The sequence below is a fragment of the Serinus canaria genome, chromosome 4 (genome assembly GCF_022539315.1).
Source record: "Serinus canaria isolate serCan28SL12 chromosome 4, serCan2020, whole genome shotgun sequence".
NCBI classification, from domain to species: domain Eukaryota; kingdom Metazoa; phylum Chordata; class Aves; order Passeriformes; family Fringillidae; genus Serinus; species Serinus canaria.
In genome coordinates, this window is record NC_066317.1 from 36,387,937 (window position 1) to 36,415,052 (window position 27,116).

At 35.1% G+C, this 27,116-nt stretch overlaps 1 protein-coding gene across 1 annotated transcript in view; it reads right to left on the reverse strand.

The window, feature by feature from the left end:
• The window catches only part of GPM6A (glycoprotein M6A), a 115,039-nt gene that overhangs the window by 13,576 nt on the left and 74,347 nt on the right, over positions 1-27,116 (reverse strand). Inside the window, exons 2-3 of the mRNA XM_009101084.4 lie at positions 24,618-24,810; positions 11,884-12,040 (exon numbers count right to left, since the gene is read on the reverse strand). Coding sequence (XP_009099332.1) covers positions 11,884-12,040; positions 24,618-24,810 — 350 coding nt within the window. The remainder of the gene's footprint in view (positions 1-11,883; positions 12,041-24,617; positions 24,811-27,116) is intronic.

Genomic DNA, 27,116 nt, shown 5'->3' on the forward strand with positions numbered 1-27,116 from the left:
TTTATATATTGGAAGTTCTACTCCATCTATTGCAGAGCAAATAGCCAACACAAGTAAATACTGTTCTGTGCATGCTCCTTTTTCTGTTGTTATTGTTCTTTTACTGTTTTCTTTTTTTTTTCCTTTACATGTTATAGTGTTAAAGTTAATGAAGAAATATCTGTCTCCACCCCAGGCACACACTTACAAATTCCTTGGAAAATTACATAGAAATGTAGATTCAGGGATATGAATTCCCAACTAAATTGTTATGTCCAATCTTACTTTATTGTCAAGCCCAAGAGTTACACTCATTTTTTTCTAGGGCAGGAATACTAAATAAGAAAGAAGACTGTCTTTGTGTAGACTTTAAATTCTCATTTATTCTAGAAGTGTTTTAAAAGTAAACCAGCCTTCTAGACTATATTCTTAGCTTCACAAAAACAAGTCTGAAGTCATACTTGTTGTCCTTCTAGAATTTGTGAAATAAACAATGAATTTAGTACATGTCTCAGTGCAGCACATCCATATAATTTAATGAAATACTTAATCTTTTAAATTAGTTACATCACTGAAATGTAATAACTGCTTTTATGACTGGGCTCCATATAGATTTGAGAATCTTCCTATTTTGTGATTAGCACCAAATGGAAAAAAAAAAGGCCTAACCATGAGCATTACAAATTCTTTTTAATATCTATTTATTTTCTGATCCATAGTTATGATAAAGAAGCCTACTCAAAAATTTCAACTGAGATAATACAAAGCACTAGTATAGCAAAGAGGGGGAAAACAGAGCTCATTAGCCTCTAAAAAATCTGCCTTGGGCATAAAATGGGCAAATGTCATATGATAGCTGCTGTGAGTCACAAGAGCTGCCTTCTCAGAGAGAACTGTCTGCTTGTTATGGAATGGATTCTCCTTAAAAACATGAATCTGACTGGTTGAGTATCTCAGAAAAATTGCTCAAATGATGATTTCATTTTAAAAACATATTTTAGAGAAGAAAGAACTTCAGTTTTCCTCTGTCAGTTGCTTTCAGCTGAAGAGCCAATGGCCAATGACATACCTAATTTCATGTCATAGCACCAAGAGCACCAAGAAGATGGAAAAAATAAGGAAGTTTCCTTTGTTTATGTGAGAATAACTAAAATACAAAACTTCAAGTTAAACCATGTGGTAAGGATGGAAGCTGCTATCACTGATAGCAGTGAAGCAAACCACAGAAATGTGTTCTGGGCAGTAATATACTTCTTGCTGCAAGAGCAGTAAAAAAATTTCATCTTTGTACAATAAATTAATCTCTAGCAATAGCAAGTGGTTGCTTCTTTTTATAATTGAATGGAATTATGAATTATTTGACTTTAAAAAAAGCAAAGGGAAGAATAAAGTCTTTTTTTAGATAATTTTCTCTGCTATTACAACCTTCCCTCTTTGCTCAAGAGAACTTACAAGGAATGCTTAAGGAGCCTGTTCTCTCCAGGAATTAAATTCAGAAGCCAATCTCCTGAGATTCAAAGGGATCTTTATCCTTTGAAGTAGCATTCTGCTATGTGACAAGCTGAAGATTTCTGGAATAGCAGCATAGCATCTTAAAGTGGTATCACAGCTTGCCCTTTAGCATCCTAGCTATTGTGTTTAGAGTGAGAATTACTTTCTCTGATCAGTTTGATTTTCACTCTAAGGAGCCAAACACATGAAGTCAAAACAAAGTAGAAGTGGTAGTGAGATTCATCTACCAAGTAATGAAGAAGAAAGATCACTAATTTAAACTCAGCTCATATTTGCAAAGAATAGCTGAAATGAATAATTATTTGAACAAAGAAATATTTAACCCTTTTAGTGTTTTGGGGTTTTTGTATCATCACTGTGGCTGGCAAAATCCTCTTGCCAGATTTTGTAAGCTTTTCAGTGCCTGTAATGGCTTTTCTGAGTTATAAATTATCAAAGCAGGTGAATCATCAACTTTCTGGAATAATTTTTTAAGTAAAAACAAACCAATATCAGGAAGCAGATATTTCAGAGCATATTCTGAAATTGTGTGGAGCACAACTTCCCTGGTGGTCATAGCTGGCTGAAATCCTGTTTCCAGTGAAAACACTACTCAAATCCTATCCATTTTAATAAGATCAAGATTTCAGTTACTGGTTGGGTTGGGGTTTTTTTTCCATCCTTCTTTCCTAATTTATGGGTACTTGTCCCATGAAAAGCACATTCATTAAATTTCAATCACTCTTCTTGTTTTAGTTTTGTTATAAATAATTTAGTACCCCTGAAGAAACATTGTATGATGGCTTCAATGACCCTAGGGACAGAGGCAGTGAAATCTTATCTAGAAGGTACAGTGTCTACAAACAGAAATGGAATGAAAAGGAAACAAATTAAACCTCATTCATGTCATTTTATGAGGACACTACTACTTACAACAAGAAAAATAATACAGAAATGTGGCAACAAATTAAGTGCCCAAATAAAACTTAACTCCAGAAAGCTCATCCTGCCATGTAATTTTATCTTCATTCCAAACCACTCAGTACTTAGTTTTACACTTTCTCTCAATCTCATCATATATTTATTTTATCTGAACTCCCTAGTGTGAGCTCTCAACACAGAGAGTAGCAAAAAGTTGCGAACCTTGCTGTGTTTGCATCACATTTAGATTTATTATCCTATGACACACACACACACACACACACAATGTTTACTTTTAGCTACATGAACTAAGAAGTTCCTTCCAAACCTCTTCACTGCTTCAGAAATTCTCTTAAACAGCTTTGCCAGAGATCAGAACCATACCTACAGAGATCATGTACATCTATCCTGCTCAAAGCCTCTCATGCTTCATTATGAAACCCTGACATTGCTGGACACCACCCAGAATAAGCCCAGGGTGAGCCTGGCTGTCTCTTCTGGGAATACTGGGAAGCAGCTGGCCTCTGCAGCAGAGTGCAGTCCTGGCTTTGGGTGCATTCTCCAGACCAAGGGGCTGTGTTGGATTTTTTGGCCACACAGAAGCATGAACAGAAAGATATTTTCGATTTCTTCCTAAATTGTCCTGTCTCTCAAGCATCACATTCACTTTCAATTGTTCATATATTCAATTTCAATACTACTAAAAACTTATTTAGTTTTAGCACTTTGCCCAGCCTCAAATTCATAACTAACCCTTGCCTTTCAGGTTTTCTGCTTCATCTCGTTTATTTTACCCAGAAAAAATTACTCTGAGTTATTGCTACCGTCTCTTTACCCTGCACATATTCTGCATAAATGCATTTGCATACTCTTTTTTAATTATTTATTGCAGCTGACACATATTTTCCCAAATGCTGAAATCTGTCTTGATGCAGTTGTGCTGGGAGAGTACTGATAGAGTGCACAGTTCTCCCTTCAGGTTACAAGAAGTCTGATTTAAAGTACTACACGTGTTTGTTCCCACTTCAGGCCTGTTGTTTATTTGCATTCAATTTTCTATAATGCAGGGTTCTGACTGCACCTTACATCAACAGTCCAGACTCAATAAGGGCTCTTCATCAATAAAATTTTATGACAGAGCAATTTAATGATTAGATATTTGTTCCTGTTCATCACCTGTATTATTACCTCACAGGAATTTAGTTCTTCTTTGCAGAGGTTCAGATTTAATGCAGAAGATTTTTGCTTTTTTTTTTTCATTTTTAAAGAAGAGTCTCTCCATAAACACTGCCACCTCTTCCCAATGATTTTTTTTTTGTGTGACAGATTTACATGTAAAATCCCCCATATGCAAATATGAAAGAGAGTGAGTATAAAACTTGCTGAGTTCCTCTGGAAAACATTTTAACAATGCAGAAACTCAAACAGCCTCAGCTGCTTATTTTAAAATGTTGTCTATAAACAAAAATGCTATTATTTATTTCAATGTAAATAAATAACAAAATTAAAAAAAAACCAAATAGTTGTCTTTCGGCATAAACAGGTTAAAGAAAGACTGTTGGGTAGCTCACAAGGAAATGGTATCTAATATTTTAATTTTTGTTCTAGCTAGCATCTCCAAATTCATGCCTCATTCATGGAGAGAAATGAAAAATGAAGCAAAAATATTTCAACTGGTCTCATTTTATATACAGTGCTTCTGGAAGAGACTGTTGTTCTGATATCATCACTAAATGCACTGTAAACCACAGAAAATACACACATGCAAAGTCTTTTCTATAACATCACTGCCATTGCTAACAATCACTTGTTGGACATTTATAATTGCCTCTACAAAAGATGTTCAACCTCTCTCCCTCTCTCTCTCTCTAACATATTATACTCCCAGGCACAGCTCCAAAAATCTTGTTGAAACATGGATGGATTTCATGGTGTGCTGTTACTGTCATGTGGTTGACATTCCTTGGCTGGCATTCAAGTCAACTGCTTTGAGAGAGGAAAAAAAAAAGCCAATATTGGTCCAAATTTCTCTCCAGAGAGGGACAGACTTCTCAGGTTTGCCTAATTGAAATTCATTCATTTACTGAATACTACCTAATGAGAATTTCCTTTGATTATTAAAATATGTTAACATAAAAATATAAAATCCCAGAAAACTGAAATTATATTTTGGAACAATTTTGTTGGGCTTTTTAAAATATTTTTCTTCTACAGATAGTTTAGATGGAAGAAAAACTGATTTTGTCAAAGTTAGGATCAATTCTCACTGTTGCTTTCTGCTTTTCATCTGCACATATATTTTTCTAAATGTGTATTTCAAAGTTAAAATATTCCATGCATTATTTCTATTGCTTTGGAAACCACTTGGATGCATATAAAAAACTGGCTTACTTTCTGATTCATGCTGTTGATTTGTTGGTAGCAGTGCAGGAGGAGATTTCCACAGTCATGTGAGAAATTATTCTCTGAGAAATTGGTTCACCTTTTGAAATATTGCTTAGTAAACAAACTGGTGAAATATCAGTTTGAAGAAGATGGCTTTGCATTGATGCAAGACAAAGTTTTACCTTAAGATGATATAATTTTTCTCTTTGGTGTTTTCTTAGAAACCAAATATTGTAACTTATTTTTTATTTCCAAATTTCCTTTAGAATGTTGAGGGGTTTGTAGCATTGTGTTGCCTAAAGTTATCATTAGTTGCTTTATATCCTTCAGGCAAGACCATAATTTCTGTAGTCTGACAGGCTTCTGAAGCTCTGTAGAAAGCATTGGATCTTTACTGCTGCTTGACAAAAGCAGGATTTCTTATGTAATTTTTTTACAATTTTTCAAACAGGAATTACTATTCCTCAAAATGCATATGCTATATGTTCACATTCACAAAGTTATCATTCTCCTCTTGTTTTTCTTTCTGGTGGTATTTTTCTAATGATAGGAAGTACTCTCTAGGAATGTAGTTAAGATATTTGCTTTGTATTTAAATGGGATTGAAGATAAATAATTTGGTTTTTAAAATGACTTATTAAAAAATGGATTAGAAGCTTTTAAAATATGGATATCTTCATTAAATAATCTTTTTTGTGTGTTCTCCTTCCTATGTTCATGCCACATAACTATTCAATTCGAAGACATTAAGTACAAAAAACAATCAGTTCCATCATTACCTTTTCCCTGACAATGAAGGCTGGTCCTAGTAGTAAATTTACTAGGTTATGCTACCAAAGAGCTGATAAATTTTTTATAAACCATACTCTAATGGTTTTCAGTGATGACAAATTTTCTACATACAGATGAAGATGTAACACTCAGCTGGGAAAGGGCTGTAGAATACAGATTGTTTACATTTTCCACATTTCAAAAATTTGCAATGCAACATTTTTTTAGGAAGTTTCCATGGTTTGCAGTTGGACACAAGACAGTGAAGTAAGCAGAAATAAAAGCTATAAGTCTGAACAAATGTGTCACTCAGGGTTAATACTTGGCTGTCAAAAAAAAAAAAAAGTTTTCTTTCCTGTTATATTCTTAAAGGGACTTGAGAAGCCTGTGTGAAAATGAAGGGGTAGGGACCTTCCTTGTTTTATTCTTGTCTTGCCAAGCATTCAAAGTCAATAACACAGTCTTTTAAGATTTTATTGTGACCTTAACTAAATTTAAAAGTTTCTCTATTTCCTATTAAAACAATGACCAAAAAATATTTACAGAGCTAATTATGAATTCAGAAGACATCAACAGGAAGAGGCAGTTCATAAGAAGAACAAAGGTATATAGTTTCTGTGAATTTTCTGTCACCATAAAAATAATGAATTTGTGATAATTCCACTAATACTCAAAGGCTTAAATAACTATAAAAATGCCAGATGCAGTTAATAAGTTAGCGAGATGAGAGCAAGAATCAGGGAAAACTGTCATCATCTGATGAAGCATTCAGGTTAAAGCTGAGATGGATTATTTGTACATGGGGGAAATAAAGCTGTCATCTTGAGCATTTTATGATGATCCATAAAAGAAAGGTAAAGCCAATGGAGAAACTGCTCCCAAAGTCAAGCATACTTTGGAAAGGTATGACAGCAATTTATTAACAAAAAATTACTTGCTGACTGAGTTTACATGCCAAGAAAAACAATCTGTCATCCATGTGCAAGACATGAAGCACCATGTGAAACAAAAACATCCAGTTTATCACCACCAACTACAAAGTTGCTGTCAGTGAGCAGCAAGACCAAGAGAAGATGGGAATGTACTGGCAAGGCACATTACAATGTCTGGCACACCCCTCTGTTAAAGGAACTAATGAATGCCACAGTCAACAAAAGAGCTGCATACACAACACAGGGGAAGTTATGGGAGAAAAGGAATATATCAAATGAATGTACGATTTTATGTGTGCAAAATTCCTGAGTGAGAAAATCTGGAGCTGTACAATAAAGAAAAACAAAAAGGCTTTGACAGAGTATAGAAACAAGACAAAAAAAAAGTAGATTCAGCACATACAAATACATAACAAAATTTCTGAGCTCATTGCAAAATATTTCTAAAAATGTAACAAAGAGTGAAAAAATAATTTTGTTTATTCTTTCTTTCCAAGTTGCCATATGTATATCAACGATGCAGTTGGGAGAGAGTGACATAGAGATGACTCTTTTAACCATTCAGCTGAGTTTTGGACTGCTGCTAGGGCTTGTTCTTTCTATTTTAAGATCAGGAGGAGAAAACAAGGAACACAGCTCTCTAAAGAAATTCCAAGACTGGTTTAGTATCCAGGGATAAAATTAATTCCAACAACCTATAAAATTGCTAATATGTTTTCTTTAATCTACTAACTCCAGCAGTGCTTAGATGTTATTCACCTAAATTCCAAATGTTATTCACCTAAATGTTTTTCACCTAAATTCCAGCTAAAGGGGCCAGGCAGGATGCATCCAACTAAGTGTGTATAGTTGATTGAAGAGCTTAATATAAAAGACATAACTTAAAATACTTGAGGGTTATTCTCTTTGCAGGAAATAGGACAGTCACAAAAAAATTCACTTCACCTGATAAAGTTTGCTAAGCTGCCCTCTCCTTTAACTATTGATGGAGCATAGGCCCTTTTTCTTGACAGCCTTAATTAGGTGGGATATATCTGTGCCATAATATAATCCCTCTGAAGCTAACTACTCCATTAGCTTCTGAGTAATTTGTGGGGAAAAAAAAGTCATGTTTCTGGTTTTCAGTTGAGCAATCTGAAAGGTCAGAGCACTATGAATCTCACCTTCCCCATTCCCCAGATCACAGTGTGAAACTACATACAGCATACACAACTAAACATGTATGAGGACATGAGATTTTTAGATACTTTCCCCAGTTAAGATGGGTTTAAAGGATTATGGAACCTAAGGATATCTGCTGTCTTGGAGAGAAGCTCCTTTATTTCTCACAAATATGGCATGAGGCACATTACATTCCTCAGATGGAGAAGAATTTAGTAATAAGCAAGGCCTCCCTGTATCTCAGATCAGCAGTTTTACCCCAGAATATCCAGACATGGCATCTAATTTTCAGAAATGAGAGCTTCATTTCCAACATTCAGAAATAATACATCTGCTCTGGGTGGGAAAGCCAGCTGAGCCTGCACTGAACTCTCTTCCTCCTGTTACACAAAGAATCAAATGTCAATATGAAGCAGTTTCACTGCCTCTAGAATAACTGGTCTTGTAAGTAAGGAAAAGATGAAGTGATGAGTTCACAGATGGTTTTTCAAAACATTTGTGCAGCTTCCACGTTTTTTGTGGTGGTTGGTTTTTTTGTTGTTGTTGTTTTTTTTTTTGGTTTTTTTTTTTTTTTTTTGCAAAATAAAATCTGGAAATATTTGGGAAGTTCATGTTTTAGTTTAGGCACTCAAGAAGCATGTATGAATTAGCCCAAAGGTAATCAGATATCCAGAATTATTTTCAAAGGCAGAAAAATCCTTGTCAGTAATTAAATGAAATATTCCTCAAACTAAAGATACAGAAAGTATATGTAAGTGCAGTTTAGAATATAAAACATATTTCTCTAGAGCCTTAACATGGTTCTTTTGAAGAGTAAGGTACAAAGAAATAGAATAACAACTACCACAATAAAGTCTTCATATATTTTTTCTGATGAAATAAAACAAAAACCAAACCTCTTTTCCCATTTTCTAGCATAACATGAGGGGGAAAGTGTCATTGTACTTCTTTTGACTCTATGAGCAGATATTCTAAAACAAGGTGTAAATGAGGCTTTCCATGGCCAAGGGAGCTGAATATCAATAGGAAGGGTATTAAATTGCAAGCATGACAGCAGTGTTACAGTTGGAGTCAGGCCTGTCTCCCATTCTTCCCTAATCATGCTGCAGCACAGCTATATATGAATGTTTATTTAACACTCTAAAAGCATGCTCAGGCATGGAAAAATGAGGGCTAGAATGAAAGCCATCCCTCCTCGAATGTGACTGCCATTGTTTTACTGCTTTTGTTTTCTTTTTCACAGTAAATTAAGTCTGCACACAGTGTCAGAGAGAGTCCTCACTGTCACTTTCCCAATTCCTCTCTCAGATGTGAGAGGCTGTACTCCATGGCACTGACATGACTTGGATGCTAAACCTCTGAATGCTCATATCAGCTGATCAGTCAACTATACATTCACTGGAAAGGTTAGGCTGAGCTGCTTCTTTTTCCATTGCTTCAGGCAAAAAAAATTCCTTTTGCCCATTCAGAGCTAGAAAGTGAGGTATTTGCTGCCAAGGAGGGAGGTCAGGAAGAGCACATGAAAAGTTCCTTCAGATGTTGGCTATCGGTGTTCTCAAAGGACTGCTTTTCAAAAATATTTTATAAGAAAGAGAAAAAGGTGTTATGTTTTACATATTTCCATATATAGACATATAGCTTATCCATAGAAAGTTAAAATAATTGTTTCTTTCTAGAATTTTTAATTTATTTTTTTCTACATTTTCATAATAGGTTTAGTCACAGACAAAACAAATTTGCTCCTGCAAAATATTAATGACAAACAACTGATGTCAATTGTAAAGCTGAAGGACTTCATTTTCAGACTTTAACTGAAATGTTAAATGTTAAACTTCTATTCAGAAAGGCATCAAAAAATTTGATGTGAAATCATGTCACAACTGGAGTTTTCACAAAGGTATTTTTGATGTGGAGCCATTTTTATAATTTTAATTTTTCAAAACAACAAATATCCTCTGTGTACATTTCTGTTAGTATTAAGGCACTGCTAAAAGAAACCAACTGCTTAATCTTTGACAGTTAGATTTTTAATATTTACAAAATTACTACCTCAAAACTGTATAAAAGGAAGCTTTCTTTCAACTTGTAGTATCTGCCAACCCTTCTGAACAGCATTATCTCATTTTGGCAACTGTACAGAACAAAATTCATTACAGCACTATTTTAACAATTGAACAATCTGGCCTTGACACACAATACAGATTTGGTTTCATTTACCTCTCCACTATTCTTTTTGTTGTTCTTAGGTCTTATTTCTTGATAACATTGCATGTGTTATGGAACTGAATAAATTCTAAACACATCTGTCTTGGATTGAAACATTTTGTAATTCCAAATATATGCATTTTTTAAACCTAAGATGTTAATTTTTCCCTTAAGAATTTTAAATATGAGACAATGAAAATCTACCTTGTCAAAATAATATCGAGTTTTAATTGACATATACTCTCTTGAGTACAGACACTAAAGCCAGAATAATAACCCAAAATAACTCCAGACATTTGTATAGCAATCTTACTGACACAGCATCAAAATGAGACCAGCAATCAAGCAGCAGGTTCGTGGGTTTTTTCACCAGGAAAAAGAAAAAGCTGGCTTCAACAACAAGGACAACAAGGTATTTAACTCAAACTGATGGATGAGTTGTTGAAATTATGGTCATGAAGAGTATACAGCTTGAACCTTAGCTGTACCATGTATATCAACCCAGAGCTTCTCAAAGTAAAACACAAACATCGCAGATTACTGATGAGGAAAGCAAATATTGAAGGAAATAATTTCATGAATAACTAGTAATAACAGTGATATTAACCATGATATAACTGCTTAAGCATTCATTTCCTTTAGACACAGACTATAGAGTTACAGTTATCAAAACTGAGAGAAGATGTAGCGCTGCTCTGCTGCAATACTGAGGACAGGCATTCATAGAAGATGTGAAGAAAAAGTGTTCTGAAAATTTTCCTACTCTGTACAGAATTGGAACTCACTTAGTAGCTCCTCAGTGAATACAGATTAGAGAATTCTTTCCAGAAGATGAAAGCAGGGTTGGCATAAGCAATGACTGCTCTTAATTTAAAATGTTCTCAGTCTTTTTTTTATGTATTTATTTAAAGGTTTAAAGCAATCTTAGTCAAAGCGCCGAACTCATACAATGATGACAAGAACAAAAGAAAAGGAGACAAAACCATGGATTATTGTGGAGCAGGTTACATCTACATAGACATGACACACAGACTGCATTCTCCAGTTTACAAGATGCAGGTCATCTGTGTCCAGTTTACCCTTAAATGTCAGGGTATCCAAAGCACTCATTTTTATAGTCTTTCTGTGACTGGAAGTAACTCTTACTTATATTTGTTCAGACTGTATTGCACTTAATTAAGTATTGACATTTATATCAGAGCACAGGGGAAACCCAACCCTGCCTGCTAATTTATATGTTATTTATCAATAATATAGCATAAAAAATAAGTGTTCTCTAACACCCAGATCTATTTGGCTGTATTTATCCATTTAGTGTTCATCACAAAATATGAGGTTTTCATGCAGTGTTTTCAAAAATATCCAGCTCCAGCAGCTACCAAGTACAGGCCTCTTAGTTTGGATGCAGAACAGTCAAATACCAAAAAAAAATTAGTTACTTACCTGACACTGAACAGAAATTTTGAAATAATCCCATTTGAAACAGTCAGCAATTTTACTATGATAAACTTCTATTTAAGTCCTAGTACAAATCAAAATTTTTTGAATCCAAATTTTTCAGGGTCATAAGTGAATGGTCTCTCCAAACCAGAGATTAACACAGGAGTAAATAATGGCCTGTTTGCCATTTAGAAACAAAATAGAACCTGATGACAGTTCTCAGCTTGTCCAAAGAGGAACAGGCAAGATTTCTAAAACAACTGAAAATATTAGTAGGGAAATATTTCATTCCCAGTAGAGCTGGAGGCCTTACAGTTTTAGTTCTGCTCAGTACAGCTTATGTTGCTGAGGTAACAAGCTTTCTCACTCAGCTGGAGGAACTCATGGCTTCTGAGTAGCAAGAATTATTTAGCATTTAACCAACACAGAGAATATTTATAATGCTCTGTTCTCTTTTGCTGAAATTTTTAAACACTGAACTGAGGAAACAAAAATATTAAAGAAAAACAAAACTGAAAAATAAACATCACAAGGCACTAAAATATATACAGGGCATATTGAATTTGTCATAAGTACAAAAGCTTTCTTAGCCACTTACCCAGGCACTCACACATCTGCCACAAGTGGTGATTTTGAAATCTCCATAGAGATCCTTGATGGCACCAGTTGTAAAGAATCCCTCCACCATCAGCAGAATGCCATATACAAAGAATGCAGCTGCTACACCATATATCACGTACTTGAAGATGTCAATCCTGTGTAGGAACAGCAAAAATTAATTATCTGCATAAATATTTAAAGCTGACTCTGAAATTTCAGGGTGAGATAATCAGACCCCCTGAGTCTCAAACTGCATGACTGACTGGAAGTGTAAGTGCTGATGTGCCATAATGACAGGCGAAGCTGAGGACAGGAATGAACTTTGACATAAAATAGTGTTGATATAAGAAACACTGGGTCATTGAATCTAATTAAATTTAAAAATGGATCTGTTTAGGTAAGACAGCAAAAATTGTCGCATCGATTTAAAATCGGTTACTTTTCAGTTTTTTGCCTCTAAATGAAGTGGAAAAGAAAAAAAAGAAAAGGAAAAGAAAGCAAAAACCTGACATATCTCCTAAGATATACATTCTATCCAGCACTTAGGTTATAGAAGATACTTAGTTACAAACTTCAATAAAACTTTCTGCACATACAAGTCTGCAGTGTCAGTCTGTGCTTCCTTCTCCTTATTCTCCCACTTATTCTCCAGTGGACAAAGTGTTTGACACAGAATAATAAAGTCATCAAGAGCAACCCCTTACTTCAAACCAGAAACACATTATTCCAGAAGTAATGAGGTCAGATCATCTGGAAGTCTTTTATAATGAGGCTTTAAAATATAATTTCACAGGCACACAGCTGGAGCAGCGGAGGGATGGCTTGCAGTGTGACAGGCAGGGTCCAGGAAGGCTCAATTCACTACAGAGGTTGCCTGGCTTGTGGGGTTGTTCTGCCCAGCACTGCCTGTATGTTCAACCTTGGCTCAAGGAGACTGTGCCTCTTAAATGTTCTCTCATGACCAGCACTTGGGACAAGATTTTTGATAGCACCTCTCTGCTCTTTTGTCTAAACTTGGAAACATTCCTAGTGGTCATAGCCTTAGATCAGCAGAATTCAAAGTTTTCTACTTGAACTTCTCTAAAAAACCACTAGCTACTGTAAATTTTCTGGTTTTTGATGTGGCAGGGAAGGAGCTGTGCAACTCTTGATAAAATTGTTATATTCAGATTTAAGATGGTACTAAATTCCAGTCTTAATCTCCAGGTCAAGATAGTGACATCTCCTAACAGAGAAAGACAAAAAATAAAGCTGAGAACTGTTAGGATCTGCCAGATGAATTTTGACATGCTGTTACCCACGCTGGATGTTTTCTCAAGGCTATGATTAATATTTTTGTTGTTATGAAAGGAAATATTTAATGATAACAATTCCTTAGGAGCACGCTTTCCATCATCACTCAAAAAAACCAACTAATACACATTTTACATGTATAAAACAATAGAGAAAGCTGAAAAACCTGTTAAAATATCTTTGAGCTTGAATGGGTTTCAAAAGATTCAGAGACAGGTTAAGCCTACATTAAAAATGCAATCAAAATGCAGTTAAATTTCTGACAGTACTGGGGATGGGAGAAGTACTAGAAAGGAATGCTTCTGGAAATGAGGCAGGTTATGCTTTTCCCTTACAGTCTAATACCAAAGCACTTCCAGCTTTTTTTTTTAACATTTCTTTTTGTTTCATACTCAAATGAAACTTACTCTAGTTCCAAATGAAAACTAGAGTAAGTCAATTTCTGTATGGAATAGATACTTGAACAACTCAAAAGGGTGAAAATATTCAACACTGTAGGTGGTATAAGATGATGCAGATTAAATTTATTTTAATATACATAATGCATTGCAAAAATCCAGTTTCCCTGATTTGAAATACTTCAGCCATTGTAACACTTTTTTTTAAACCTCAAAAGTGGGTTTTAAGCCTGTCTTACCTATAAGTGATTAAAAAAATGTTACAAAAACAACAGCAACTTTGTGACTATTCCATAAAAACTCTTCCATTTCTTATGCATATACATACTTTAAACAATGGTGACCTTCCCCAGTGGTTGAAGTCTGGGAGTCCTGCCAGCAGCAGCTCCCCTCAGACCTCAATGTGCTCAGTTACAAGCTCTCATTGCCCTAAAGAGATTAGGACTTTTGAGAAGTCCAGAGACTATTTCAGTCCTTACAACAGCCCTTTAAACCATCTGTGCTGAGTCTCCCACTGAGCTGCTTGTGTCAAAAAGTGTGCTAAGAGATCTCTGCTTTTTCCTCAGCCTTATGTGCATCTACAGGAATAACTTTCACTTAAGCCTTCCTTTCACAAAAGGAAAAAATTATATATAGCCCAGCAGTAGCCAAATATAGAAATCTATTTCCTTCTCATCCACTCATTACAGAGGGGTCATAAAATCTCTACTATATGGGATGAAATAGCCAGGCTTATTCCAAGGGAAAAGGATCTCCTGTAAAGCAAAAAGTAAAAAGATAAATGAAAATGGTGAGACAATCACTCAGCTACCTCTTTAAAAGACAGACAGAGTCGCATTGCAGTGTAGCTACATTTAGTGTCTGCTGTATTTAAAGAAAATGTATTACAACAATAACTTTATATATATATATATATATATATATATATATATATATAGTTTTGAAGATAGCATTGTTAGTGAGTTATTCTGCAGCATTTAATACAGTTCACATAAACTTTTATTTTCTCATTAAGTTATAATAGATAACAGATAGACCTTATAAAATGGAGATTGCCTTTCTTTAAAATAAAATGTGGTTCTTTGTGGATGAACTCACGGAGATTAATTGCCATCTGTGCTTCAGCAGATTCTCAAAAGCTGCAGACAGAGCATGAGAGCAAGCAGGGATGTAGAAGGGAATGGCAGAAGGGGAGATGAACGTGAGCCAATGGGCAGGATGGGTAAGGACAAAGAAAAAGAACAAGAAGGGCTTACACTTGTGTAAGCTGAAATGGAAGGAGAGATGGGGGTAATGAGCAAAGGAAGGAGACAAAACAATAAAGATAAAATTTTGTTCTTCTGACAAGATTGGAAAATAAACAATATTTTACAAAAAAAAAATTATACTGGAGAAATATATACTATTATTAAAAAGACTCTGACCTAGGCTGCTGAGTAGAATAAGCTGAATGATTATCTAAACTTAAAATAATTGTGAAAAGCATCTTGAAGTTAGTAAAAGATTAAAAAAAACCCCAACACAATAATCAAAGCCATATATTTGTCTTACTCTGGTAGATTCTCTGTGGATTCTGGATCTGCCCTTCCTCATGACACTATGATCAGAAATGTTAAAAACGTTATTGTTTTTAAATTGCAATTAAATCAAACTGATCCTTCAATTTTCAGTCCTTTCTCTGCTGCCAGGTCATTAATTATTCAATATTAACCAGACTCTCCTATTTCATTAGCCTGAATCTGGATTCTATCCAACAAGAAGCATATTCAAAATATCTCTAGAGAAAACACTTTCTTCTTCTGGCAGAAGGTATTCAGGGAAGCCATCAATGCTAACTTCTCAATGAACAGGTTGGAACTGAAAACCGAGTAAACTATCCCAGCAGAGACAAGTCAGAGGTGACTGAAAATATTCTTAGTGAGTCAGACCAATGTTGCAGGTTTCCTACTGTGCATTTTCATGGTGTTTTGGCAAATTTAGGTATTAAATATTATAATAAATCAGCAAGAAATAAAATAATTTGTTAAACAAACTTGTCTATGTTCAGCAGGTTTTTGTGAAAAGTGTTTTAATATAATTTTGGAACAATCTACATATTTGTTAGGGATTTTTTTTTAAATTTGGCTAATATAGGAATGAAGTACAGTCATTTTTTTGTAATTAACAGCTAAAGTTCACACTAATTTCCACAATTCTTATGCTGCCTAGAAAACCATTATATTCTAAAAAGTTATGTGTGAACTTTAGCCTAAATGAGTGATAAAAGCCTAATATTCCAAAGATTTTCTTTGGCCTACCCACCAGAATTCCAGATATTACTGTGGGACTAGATTTCCTGAATTTATAATTCTGTTTCATGTTTCTATTCCAGAATTTATAATATAAATTCTCCAATATAAATATAAAACAATATAATATATTACAGATGTTAAGTAGAACATGATTGTCAGTGAACTGTACCTATACTTTCTGATTGTAAGTTTCAGGCAATTCCATCTATTTCCAAGCTAAAAAACCCCCAAACATAACAAGAAAAATAAAATACCAGAGCAACAAAAGTACTGAAATATTAATAAGATTACCATAGTACAATATCCAATGAAAACTGCCTTTTTTTGGAGCATGCATAGAAAATTTAGAAGGATGAGAAATTCATGCAAATGTCACCATTGGAGTAGAGGGGCTTCTCCTGTTTTGGAGGATTGTTTAGTTTTTTAAATTTTTTTTTTTCGTTTTCGACAGGGAATTTTGAATGCTTGATGTTTACATCTAGAGCACACACGAACCTCTGTTGCTCTGCAAACCAGCAGAGATGCTGGCCTCCATGCTGGTCCTCTTGCCCCCTAAGGGACTGGTGCTAAGAGGGTGTTAAGACACTGAGACAGCAGCCTACCCCCTCTTGTCTCAAGCATGTAGAAATAGCTTTGCAATTGTGTTTTCAGAAGACAGACAAGATGCAAGGGGATGTTTGCAAGCAAAAGGGTCTGTTTAGGCTATGCAGAAACCAGGCCCCCTGGAACTTTAGAAAAGATGTGCTCAGGCTCTCCTGCGAACCAGCTGGGAACAATTTCTTGGTGTCAGTTCATGATACTCTTCACTTAAATACATCGAGCAAAGAAGATAGCTGATACCATTAAACAGAGGGAAATTTTTAGGAAAAGGAGGAGACTAGAATAGACAAACTCCAGGAGGAAAACAAACAGGGAGAAAGAAGAATTTATTAATAGTCATGTACTACCTGCAAAGTGAGACAAAAATGCCCAAGTAAAAGCCCAAATGAGGCAAAAGAAGCTGAGGTATTCTCACTGTGAAGGGAAAAAAAATTGAAAGTACTAAAAAATTTCAGCATAATTCCATGAGGAATTTTTTTCTAGATTAGGTTAATAAGGAGTCTAGCTTCTAAATTTCAGGTGGGAAGAAAATAAAACTGGAGTATAGCATGCTCAACTAAAGTTCATCAGGAAAGGATAAGAGAAAGGATTAAAAGTAAATAAAGGATAAGACCAAAAAAGACCAAAAAGTAATATTTATTTAACTAGAAACAAAATACAATAGAAAGATAACAGAGATTTGGATTATGTATTTCTGGAAGAAATTGTGTAATCATAGAAAACATTTGCTCAAAACTGAATCCAGATTGTCAGTATTATATAAAGAAGACATCATCCTACTACAATATGCAAGTTACATTCATATTCTGCAAGGGCCAGATTTTCTTGCTCTGAAACAAAGCTGATGTGACATAAGTGCCCATTGGTTTTATTTGTGATGTACAACTCTCTACAGCCATACAGAATAGAACCCTAGATCATCATCCTCTAAAAGTTTGTTGCTTCCTTCCTAAGAATGGAACAGTTGAATACAGATTTCTTACAGAACATCTAAAAAGCCATATAGAATCCTCAAACTAATGGAAGAAGAGCAAAAGTAGCACAAAACACATTTCTGGTCTGTGACTCTTGTAACTTTTTTTGAAATAGAAAAAGATCCAGCATAAGAATTTTAGTAATCATGAAAATTTTCATCCAAAACACTGAATTTTTACTACGACAAGGCTTTTTACTGATGGACAAGGCTTCTCCTCAACATTGTTGGGGGTTTTTTATAACCTAATTTTGTTCTGTCCCAAACTACTTTCTTAGAAACATTTGAGAGATGTTAATTACAGAAGAGATCAGATGCCTTCTTTGTCTGAAGGAGGCAAAAACCCCACTGGAACTAGTGCAGAGTATTGTGCTGACTTCTGGTGGAATTACATGATGGTTGTTGTACACTGTGGATACTGAATTTCCAAGCAATCTTCTCTAGCAGGAAAGTGTAAAAGATGTTGCAAAAGCATATTGCAGGATTTGTGTTTCATTAGTTCAGCTACAAACTTGGAGACATGCAAAGTACATACTGACAGTGTAAAACTGACAGCTTGTTACTGTATGTCCAGACTGAGATCACAGTAGTGAATTTACCCTTTTCAGATATCCTGTGGAACAGAGAGCTAGTTTTACATGGCACATAAAGCATATTTAGCCATATGGATATTACATATAAAGATACACTTTCCATTTTATCTGTTTATAAAGTAAGCTAAGACTAAAGAGAAATAAAGGCAGTTAAAAAAGAAAAAGATATTCCTATGGAGATGAACCACCTATGAAGAAAGGGAAAATCACAAGGCATTAAGTTATTATAGCTAATCTAAATTCCAGTCAACCAGGAAGGAGAGCTACTTAACGCAGTACTAAATAATACAGATGTCTGCTGAAAAGTAGGAGACTGTATTTGCACAGAAGAAGACCAATAAATTCTTTATGTATGATCACTCTGCTGGTATTCACATGCATTGCTATGAATTTTCCAGATTATTCCACTGGTATTCTCATGTGATGAATTTCCTTATTCAGTTTCATAAAACAAGGACTATGTCTTTGCAGGTAATTGCCAAATCCTAAATTTTACTTACATAAGTTGTCACTGGTATTGCCTTTAACAGAATAAAGAAGACTGGACTACATAATATAGCTGAGTAGGTGGTAAGTGTGACTTTCCAGTGCTGTATAATCTTGTAAAGGTCATGTTCTCAGGTGCTGATATTTTTTGCTGGATTTAATGCATCTGCCAATGATACCAGATCTAAAATCCTATGTTCTGCATCTCATATTTGTTCCGCATTTGTCCAGGGCTGCTATTTGTATGTGACTTAGTTATTCCAATGAAATAAAGACTGTTCTCCTTAAGTAATCTGAATCTTCAATGACATTGTGCTCTCTCTGGTGGTACCTGCCAAATTATAATACCTGAAGAAGACACGTTGGTCAAGGTTGGATATTCCACACAGAGAATGGAATTCTCTTCATTCTTCTAAACAATCTCTGTTGCTGTTTCCAAACATGCTATGGCACAGGCCTGCCTAAGTTAGCAATTATTTGATACAGAGCCTTTTATGTTTTGCTTTCCATAATACAAATAGTATTTAAGATATAATATATGTTCAAATTTAAAGAATGCTTCTGTAAAGAGACCAAAAATGTATAGATAAAACCAGTTTACTGCTATTGTGTGTTAAATAGATGCCTTAAACAGAATCCTCACACAGCCTAATGCAAATGTTTATAAATATCACATTTAATATTAGCTGCCCTTTACTACAGGGCACAATATAATAACTTCCACAGTGTTCCACTAATGGAAGTATAGAAGGATTGATGATAACAGTAATATTCTAGTGCTACCCACATTTAACTTGTGATAGCAGAAGAGTCAACAAAAAAAAGACAGCAAATCATACCATCCATTTACCTACCTCTCAAAACATTGTTTTTTATCCCTAAGAGGGGAGATATAAAAGATTCCACACCATTTTGTTTTGTTTTACTCAAAAGAAAACAGCTGTGCATACATATGTATATTACAAAACACTACTGTCTAATAAACCCTGACTCTACACTAACAGAAAAGTCAGCAGCAAGCATCAAACCTGGCCACAGCAGTACCTGAAACACAGGCTTCACATCCTGAAAGGAAGGAAATTTTGAGACTTAGGAAGGTGACACCAATAGAGTGTCTGTGCAACTTCCCATAGAGAACACAGTGACAACAGAATTACAGATTGCAACTCCATTTAATTTACTATTTGGTTTCACACCTTTAAAGAAAGTGAATTTACAAAGACCTGAATTAGCTCTGGCTGTAGTAGGAAAATGGTTTTAATGCTACTATCAGGGAGATTGCTTCATTTTCCACTCTGAGAGCATGATTCCCTTGTTCCATGGCCTATATATCACAAACATGTGACAGATGGCACTAACTGGCTTTGCGTACTAAAGAGAAAGAACTGGAAAAGGATGCTGCTGGGAAATACACAAAACATACCTTGTGCTGCTGATTTGCTAAAATCTTCTTTTGGAATTTGCTCCAAACACCAGAAAAATATAAAAGTCCAGCTCATGTGATACATGCTTGAGAATCATATGTCTCTTTCTGCTGACGTAGCAATGTTCTCAAAATCAGTGATTAATTGAGAAAATCTAGTTATACCTGGTACTTTGCAGATAGTGTTCACTGCATTTTATTAAATTATTAGGAGAATGACTGAAAACTACATCCACCTCAAGCAGATGGCTCAGTTTTAGTGAAATCTACAGAGCTGTTAAACTGACAAAGTCAACAACATAAACATTCACCTCTTACAGTTAATATTATAAACGCAGTTTTCAGGATAATTTAAAGCATCACATGTATTTTCTTAGGTTTCCTTTGGATCACAGGGAAGTTAAATAATTTCTCTACAGCCACTGAAAGAATCCACATCCCAAAAAAGGCCGATGATTTCTGCAAATTCCCAGACAAGCATACCTTCCCTTGGTGGGGGAGTGGGTGAAGGGAAACGGCAACCATTAGAAGAACAGTAATATGGTTGATAGTGAAAAAGTCTGGAGCTGTAGGGAGTGAAGCTTCCCAAAAATCTTTCAGAAAGCAAAAGAATTAGAGGTTAGTCTCAATGAAATGGTCACACATTGAAAATTCCAATTGGCTTTCTAGCCATCCAATTTATTAAGAGTTTATGGATTTAAAAATACTGTTGAAAGAAAGAAGAGTCTACCATTCAGGAATGTGATTTTTGCAGATATGTTCTCTCCATAAGGAATACCTGTCTATACAGCATTTGTTCTCATGAATTTGAACAAATTTGATTTATGTTTGCTTTCAAGTATTTAGAGTAACTGTTTTACCTTTCTCCCCTGAAGAAACTAAAGTCAGGCTTTAATCCAGTGCTTTGAGATAAAATCCTTTTTAAAAAAAAATTATTGTCTTTTATTTGAAATTTTTGGGTTTTGCATCTTATTACAGGCTGAATTTTGGGTTGTGTTTTCCCCCTATAAACAAGTAAGCAAAAAATTACTCTCTCTAACCTACCCAGCAGCTCTCTAGGTTGCCTCCATTACTTTGGAATTATTGACCATGATCATTCTGTATTGTAACTTGAAAAGAAAATCATAAATTTGAGAAAATTTATGTAACTGACTGGGATTTATAGAGTTCAAATGGCAGCTACAGAACTTGCTTATAGTTTTTAAATTACAAATATTTACTACTTGTCAATATTTCCACAGCAGATATGATATGCAGCTGTTAAAGACTCCTTGAATTCAGACAGTAATCCATGGAGCTGGAAGGAGGGACCAGTCCGCAGGACCTGCGCTCAGATCACCTCTTTATTCCACAGGGCTGTTGCTCTTGGCTGAGTTCCCAAGGCCTGAATGCTCCAAGCAAACTTTGCTGCCTATTGCAGGTTCTTTGTTAATTAATCTCTCCCCAAGTGTCAAAGCATCAAGTGGAGTGTGGGCAGCCCAGAGCAGCCCCAACCCTGTGGCCAGGAGAGACTGAAGTGGGGTCTGAACCCCTCTGGCTTCACTGAAATGTGGTCCTGGACCATGGGAAGGCTGAGGAGAGGTCAAGCAGGGACAGTCAGGGCTGTTGATGCCCTCAAGGACATTGATGTGGGCATTTCTGAATGGCATTGTTGGATCTAGGTATTTTGGCTTTTATTTTAGGCATTTAGAGAGTGTTTCATATTTTTTTTATGCACTCACCATGCCCTACTTTCTCTACAGGGGTCTGCTGCTTCTTCTAAATTATAGCCAGTAGCTGCATTGGCAGAGATAAAAGATACAGGGTGGTTTGTGAGCTGTGTTATTTGCATTCAGAACCCACTGCAAAAAGTTAAAACAGCCTTTGTCTCTTGCTGCCCACATAAATAGCTCTCAGATTGGGATTGATTTTTATGCTGAATGACATTTAAAATCCAGCATGCTAATAAAAATATAGACAGAAACCATAAGCATGATTAAACAGAATCCAACACACTTCACTCTGCAGCATCTGCCTGGTACATTTATCACAGCAGGACAGACTCCAGGCCAAACTGAGACACTTCACAGCACCAGAAGCATTGAGAGCTCAAATGTGTTAAATAACCTTTAAAAAGTACAGTTGAGTAGGGCACACTGCTAGAATTTTTTGAAGTTCTTCTAATTTTTAATCAGAAAAATAAAAAACCCTAGGCTTTTTTTCCATTTCAATATGTATTGGTTTAGGTATGCAGGCACTACAGCATTTATTTCTACTTACATATTCTTTTTTCTGGTTTTTGGTCTTTCAAAAGTATGATTACTATAGAGCTTTTGTACTGCCAACAGTTAATCAATACTTGTGAGAAAAGATCAAAGATTTATTCTCCCTGCAAAATTATTTTAAAAGCTGCTCAATATCTACTTAAACAGGTAGAAAATTAACAAATTTCTTTGCTAGCCACACAGGTTACCCAGTTCAAATCAATTACTTATCTGCTTTTAATCAATTTATTTGATTAAAATATATTGTTATATATTCATATATTTTCCTCCTACCTTTAAGACATAATTTTAGATATACCCTTCACAAATGAATAAAATCAAATTTCATTTTACAATAGGTCTACGAAGGAAAGAACTGGGTTTAATATCTCTTTAAGTAAACAAAGAAAGCAAACAGGTCTAAAAGCTACTAGCTAAGAAAAACAAATGTCAGGGAAAAAAAATACAGTTCCTTAATCTTTTATAGTTTATTTTATGCTTTTGGACTATATTCCCTGACTGATACTTTCACTTTAGTATGTGACAGAGAGAAGCTGAAAAACGTGCCATGAAGAGGAAGCATTGATTTGTGGCTGCTCTGCACTAATAGCTTCCTAGGGACTAATAAAATAAGTTAGAGCCTAATAAAATGACTGATCTTTCATTCAGTATAACAATGACCCTTAGCCACCAAGTCAAGCCAGACTCATCATTCTAAATGGCAATACAAAAAGGCAAAGCAGAAGATACATCTTCCCCTTAATCCACCATGTTATTATACAAGGACATAAAAATTCCTTGAGCCAAAGGCAAAATTTTAATTTGGTGCAGCAGTGACATACTTATTTGGTTCATGCTCCCTTCTGGCTACTAATCCCACAGTGAGTACACCTAAAATTTGCAGAGAAGCTTTGGAAAGGATGCTGATAACATACCCCAAGAGAAGTTAAGAAATTTCAGATTCCATTTCTAGCTCTCATAAAAAGAGTGGTACCCAGTCAGATCAAATATACATTTTTCTTGTTCATTTTTGTATGGCAATCAATGAATATAAGGAAAGAGTAAGAACAGGATAAACAGGATAACCTCCAACACTAGTCTAGCCTCTGTGAATTCCTGAGCTGGATAAGTTTCTGTGTCATTAGAAATCATTGATTGATTTGTTTTCCATGATTGTCCAGTCTTCCTTTGAAGACTTAAAATCTTCCGGCATCCATAATGTGCAAAAAGGTTTCTAGTTTTGCTATGAAAAAATTGAAGGACTTGCTCCTGCTGAACCTGGTGCCTACTACTTTCCTCTGATACCTCAAACATTTTGTACTAGAATGAAATGACAATCCAGTCTTGCCTTATTCATAATACTGTGAATTAATAGACAACCCATGCAGTTCTTATTTCCCCCCTTTCTACACTGAAGAATTCTCCTATACTCATTTCTTAACCATGTACCTCCTGTTCTATAATTCTGTCATTTTCTTTGCGTTCTTTGAAGAACTAACGTTATATACAGTATTTATGATATGAATTAAAGATGGACTTATGTAATGGCATAAGTATGTTCTCTGTTTCACTTTGATTTTTCCACTTGTTGGTACTTGGTTTGTTTTCTGATCACTGCTAAGCCCTGAGATGTTAATTATGGAACTATGCACCAGAAAAGTTCAATGTTTTAAATGATCAAATCACTTCACTTTTTACAAAAAATATTCAAGAAAATAATTAAAAAATTAAGGATAGGCTTCTTCAGCTTTAGTTACAACCATTAGCATCAAGGTAAGAAATTGAATTTCAAATATCTAAGAAAATCATGTTTTAAACAAACAATTTTAAAGAGACAAGGAAACATTTCATTTAATTTTAGTATAAAATAAACTATTTTTTTAATGTAATAAATTTAACAAAGAGAAGTTGATGCTCAGCAAAACAAAGGTCTCCCAGAAATAGATTTTCAGGAGTAGCAAGGCATGAAACCTTCAAAACAGCTTAATTCTAGAAAAACCAGAGGCAACAGAATTTTGACATTTCAAGTCTCAGGGTTTTGAACAACTCCTTGGTTACCTCTTCATTGTGTTTATTCCCAGAACTGATACTTGTTGCACAAGCCTGCTTTATCTATTTATAGTTTTGTGGCCACAGGGTTTGTTTGTTTGTTTGCTTGTTTTTTAAATGCAAGGATTCATGGAACAGATTTATCTATATTATATGAAGCAAATTTTGGTAATAAATTAATTAAAGCTGTGGGATATTTAATGGTATTACACGTTGTGTGTAAATACCAAAAATATTAGCTTGGTCAAAACTTCATCTGCTAAGCTTATCCAAACCATTTTCTATATGATATTCACTAAAAAAATATATTTTCTCGAGTCAAATTTATATCCCTTGTGGAATATTTCAGCAGTTTTAAAAGGAAAGAAGTGAAAAGAACTTACAGGGTGAAGGCATCAATAACATCTCCTGCAGATCTTGTCATCTCAAAGTAGGTTTGCAGAATGTTGACGGTTCCTGAAAGTGCTTCATGCCCACAGCCACAGAACAGCGCAACTCCAGCGTAGAGCAGGATGGTGGCAATCAAGGATGCGTAGGGAATGCCTCCCAGGCATTTGATGCAACACTCAAAGCATCCTACAAGAAAGAAAAAAAAAAAAAAGGTTATATGCTACTAAATTATATCAAAAAGGCAAAAAGAATGTTTTACTGGTGAGAAACACTCCTGAAAATTGAAGACTGTAGGCCAAAGAGAGTTTAGGTCAAGTATAACAACCCAGACTGGCAGAAAAACTGTGAAAGGTTAATCCAACTTCTGAATTTTCTCAGTTGCTACTCGACCTATTAAATGTAGACATGACATCTGATTAACATGAAAGGTTAAACAGGCAGTTCTGTGCAGAGCTTCATGGTTTTATTTAGAGCAGGTTACAATGTCAGTCCTAGGTTATATCTATATTAAAATTTCTGCTGGCCACCTATCAGATTACAGAGGAGGACTCTCAACAACAGGAAAACCATAAAAAAAAAATCAGTCTAATACCTTCTATCATCATAGGTTTATTCCAATTTTTTTGGACATCCTCTTTTGACAACAGAATTGCTCCTGCCCACAACACCTATTCCTTGTGTATCACTGAAATACCTCACAAGGTTAAATAAAGACATCCACCAAAGAGCACAGAATTAGAAAAAAATATATTTGAATTTTCTCTCAATATATTTCATTCTATGTGATGTTTCTTAAATGAAGGTAATTGCTCTTGAGTTCTAAAAGGCCAACTTCTCTTCCTGCCATCACAATGTCTGAAACAATGCCCAGTTCCACAAAAAACCCCACTTCAGTAAGTGTGCTCAAGTTTCTGGCACTACCCTGCCTAGTTTCATGAATGCAGCATCTCTGACTCTTCCAAATCTCATTAATCCCATAACACCTCTTACACCCTGTGGAACCCTTCCTATTGCTGTCTGAAGGGACAGGGGAGGTGGGAACCACTGGCTGAGAGAAGACAAACAGCCATTGACTCAGTAATCAGAAGCTGTGTTTTCTCCTAAGCACTACCAGCTTATAGCAAAAAGGACCTGGATAGTAAACAAAGTGAGGCATATAGATTTTAAATATTCATACAGACAAAGACCGACTAAAAATTGCATATAAGATGCTCAACAGGTATGATTCAATACATTTTAACTGTTCCAAATTATTTATGGTGTGCTGATTATAGTACCAGAGATATAGTAAAAGAAAAAAGCCAGTCTTTAAAGACATTATGTCTACTTTCGTTATGTCTAATTCTCAAATATAGCTTCTTTATGTAATTTCATATTTTGTCTTTTAATTTGCTATATTTCTATTCACTTTAGCCTAGATAAGCCAAATAATAATTCCGTCTGTCTGTTAAAACCTTCATTTACTGCTTTTAATGAAAAATATTAAATAGTCATATATATATGTTTATAATTTATATATATAAATTTATGTACAAGATTTCCTAAAGAGAACAATTTAAGTCATTTTCAAATATGTACACAATTTTATCCAAATAGAAACTCCTCGCTATTTTGTAAATAAAAGTAATATTATGGAAGGCAGTATTCAAATGGCTGGATAGCTCCTGCTAAAAAAATATGGTATATAAAAATTGATTTATTAAACTAAATATATAAAAGACAAAATAATACCCAAGGATATATTTTAGTTGTATAAAAAGAGAAAGAAGTTTTAGCTTGAGACCACTCTTGTTTAATGCCAACTTACTGTATCAGAGCCAGCTGTGAAATACCAAAGGTAAAGTGTGCAAATCCATACATTTAAACTGCTGCCGAAGTCTTGCTGAGTAACCTGTAGTACAAATCACCCACCTGGAGCATTCACCACACACTACCAGGGGTGTGACACCTTCCAGGCTTTCAGGTGAGAGCATCTGGCTGCTCCCCCATCTCTGAGTCCCTACATTACTGGGTGAAGAGCAGATTGTCCTTGCAATCCCTGCCATTCCACTGCACTGGCAGCAGGCAGCTCCCCTCGTCAGCAGCACAAGGCTTCTGATGTCCAGGGAGGGATGAGCCTTTCTTTAGTGACAGACTGCAGGGGTTTTATACCCAGGGACTCTGGGCTTTTCATCAGTGCAAGATCTTAGGAACAGACTGGGAAAATTTATAAATGCTTTTGGAGTAACTAATTCTGCATGCAGATAACTGTAGGAATCTCTTAAAACTTCTTTGGTCCTTTTTTCTAAGATTACCCCGCTGTGATTAATTGTTCAATGTTTAAAAGACTATACACATACAAAACAAAAAAAAACATTCACTGGAAAAATCTTTTTCTTATATATTTAGAAGAAGTTCATTGAAGAAGAACTACAGGACAATACATAGTTACCTGACAATATAGTTGAATTCAGAGTTTATCACAAAATGCCCATTGCCATTTTCAGCACAGA